The 1,658-nt window shown below is 68.8% G+C and overlaps 1 protein-coding gene across 1 annotated transcript in view; it reads left to right on the top strand.

Annotated features, from left to right (window-relative positions):
- The window catches only part of MARK2 (MAP/microtubule affinity-regulating kinase 2), a 10,338-nt gene that overhangs the window by 6,408 nt on the left and 2,272 nt on the right, over positions 1-1,658 (top strand). The window contains exons 13-14 of the mRNA XM_010571181.1: positions 41-96; positions 812-1,075. Of these exons, the coding sequence (XP_010569483.1) occupies positions 41-96; positions 812-1,075 (320 nt within the window). The remainder of the gene's footprint in view (positions 1-40; positions 97-811; positions 1,076-1,658) is intronic.

Consider the following 1,658-nt stretch of genomic DNA (forward strand, 5'->3'; position numbering starts at 1 on the left):
TGCTCCCCCGGCCCCTGGGGCTCCCCCGCGGTCCCGGCAGCACCCGAAACCCACCGCCACCCCTACCGATGCCAACTGCGAGGCCACCCGGCCCAGGCAAGGCCGCCCACCTCCCCCAAAATCCTGGCGCGGGGCCCGAGTCCTGGGGGGAACCCCTGGGAGGGTTTGGGGTGGGGGGGTCCCCACATGCCTCTCCTTGACCCTGCCTGGCACCCCAGCGTGTCCCCAGGGATTTGGGGTGACTCAGGGTGCTGGTGTCCCCCGCCTGGCACCCCAGCATGCCCCCAGGGAATGGGGGATTTGGGGTGTCCCCTGTCCCCAGCCCAATTCCCCAGAGTATCCCCCACAGCAGGCCGGGGGAGGGATTTGGGGTGTTGTGGGGTACCAACAGGTCCCTGTGGTGCTGTGGGGGTGCTGGCAGGTCCCTGGGGTGCAGCGGGGTGCTGGTGCGTCCTGCTGGGGTCCCTGTGGGGTGCTGGCGGGTCCCTGGGGTGCTGGTGGGTCCCTGTGAGGTGCTGGCAGGTCTCCAAGGTGCAGTGGGTTACCAGCAGGTCCCTGGGCTGTGGAAAGCTGCATCCCCATGGTTCTCTGGGGTGCTGGTGGGTCCCTGTGGGGTGCTGGCGAGTCCCCACAGTGCTGTGGGGTGCTAGTGGGTCCCTGTGGGGTGCTGGTGGGTCCCCACAGTGCTGTGGGGTGCCGACATGTCCCCAGGGTGCCCTGAGTTACCACCTGCATGTCCCCAGGGTGTGGCGGGCTGGGTGGGGGGGTGCCACCCACACCCCCATTAACCCCCCCCACTCCGTTCCCACAGCGGGGCACCCAGCCGGGTACCGGCAGCTTCTCCTTCAGCCCACAACGTCAGCCAAGGTCCCGGGGAACGACCCAGCTTCCCCCGGGGGGTCTCCAGCCGCAGCACCTTCCACGCCGGACAGCTGCGACAGACGCGCGACCAGACCCCCCTGCCCTACGCGTTGCCCCCCGGTCTGCCCCCCGCCTCCCCCTCCGGTGCCAGTCAGGGTCGTCGCGGTCCCTCCGCCAGCCTCTTCAGCAAGTTCACCTCCAAATTCGTCCGGAGGTGAGGAAAGGGGCTGGGGGGGGCAGGGTGGGGGGACACGTGGGACTGTCATCACGTGTCCCCCGGTGTGGGGGCTTCTCGGTGTGTGTGGCCCCTGGGCTGCCCCCGTGTCCCCCCCAGGGCTCCTCTGTGTCCCCTCTGTGTGGCCCCTCATCCCCCCCCAGGGATCCTCTGTGTCCCCTCTATGTTGTGGTTGTGTTCCCCCCCCCCCTTGTGTGTCCCCTCATCCCCCTGGGCATCCTCTGTGTCCCCTTCTCTGTGTGTCCCCTCTGTCGTCCCCCCTCCCCAAAGCTGTGTGTCCCCTCGTTCCTCCCAGGGATCCTCTTGTGTGTTCCCCTCCGTGTCCTCTCGTCCTCTTCAGGGCTCCTCAGTGTCCCCTTTTGCCCCCCCAGGACTCTTCCCTGTCCCCCCATGTCCCTCTCGGGCTCTTACACATCCTTTCCATGTCCCCCCGCCTTGTCCCCTGGGGGGGGGGGTTCTCTGTGTGTCCCCTTGTCCCTCCAGGCTCCTGTATGTCCCCTCTGTGTCCCCCCAGGGCTCCTCCTGTCCCCCAGGTCTCCTGCCATCCCCGCGGGACCCCCCC

The sequence above is a fragment of the Haliaeetus leucocephalus genome, unplaced genomic scaffold, assembly GCF_000737465.1.
Source record: "Haliaeetus leucocephalus isolate CR32 unplaced genomic scaffold, Haliaeetus_leucocephalus-4.0 Scaffold309, whole genome shotgun sequence".
Lineage (NCBI taxonomy): Eukaryota > Metazoa > Chordata > Aves > Accipitriformes > Accipitridae > Haliaeetus > Haliaeetus leucocephalus.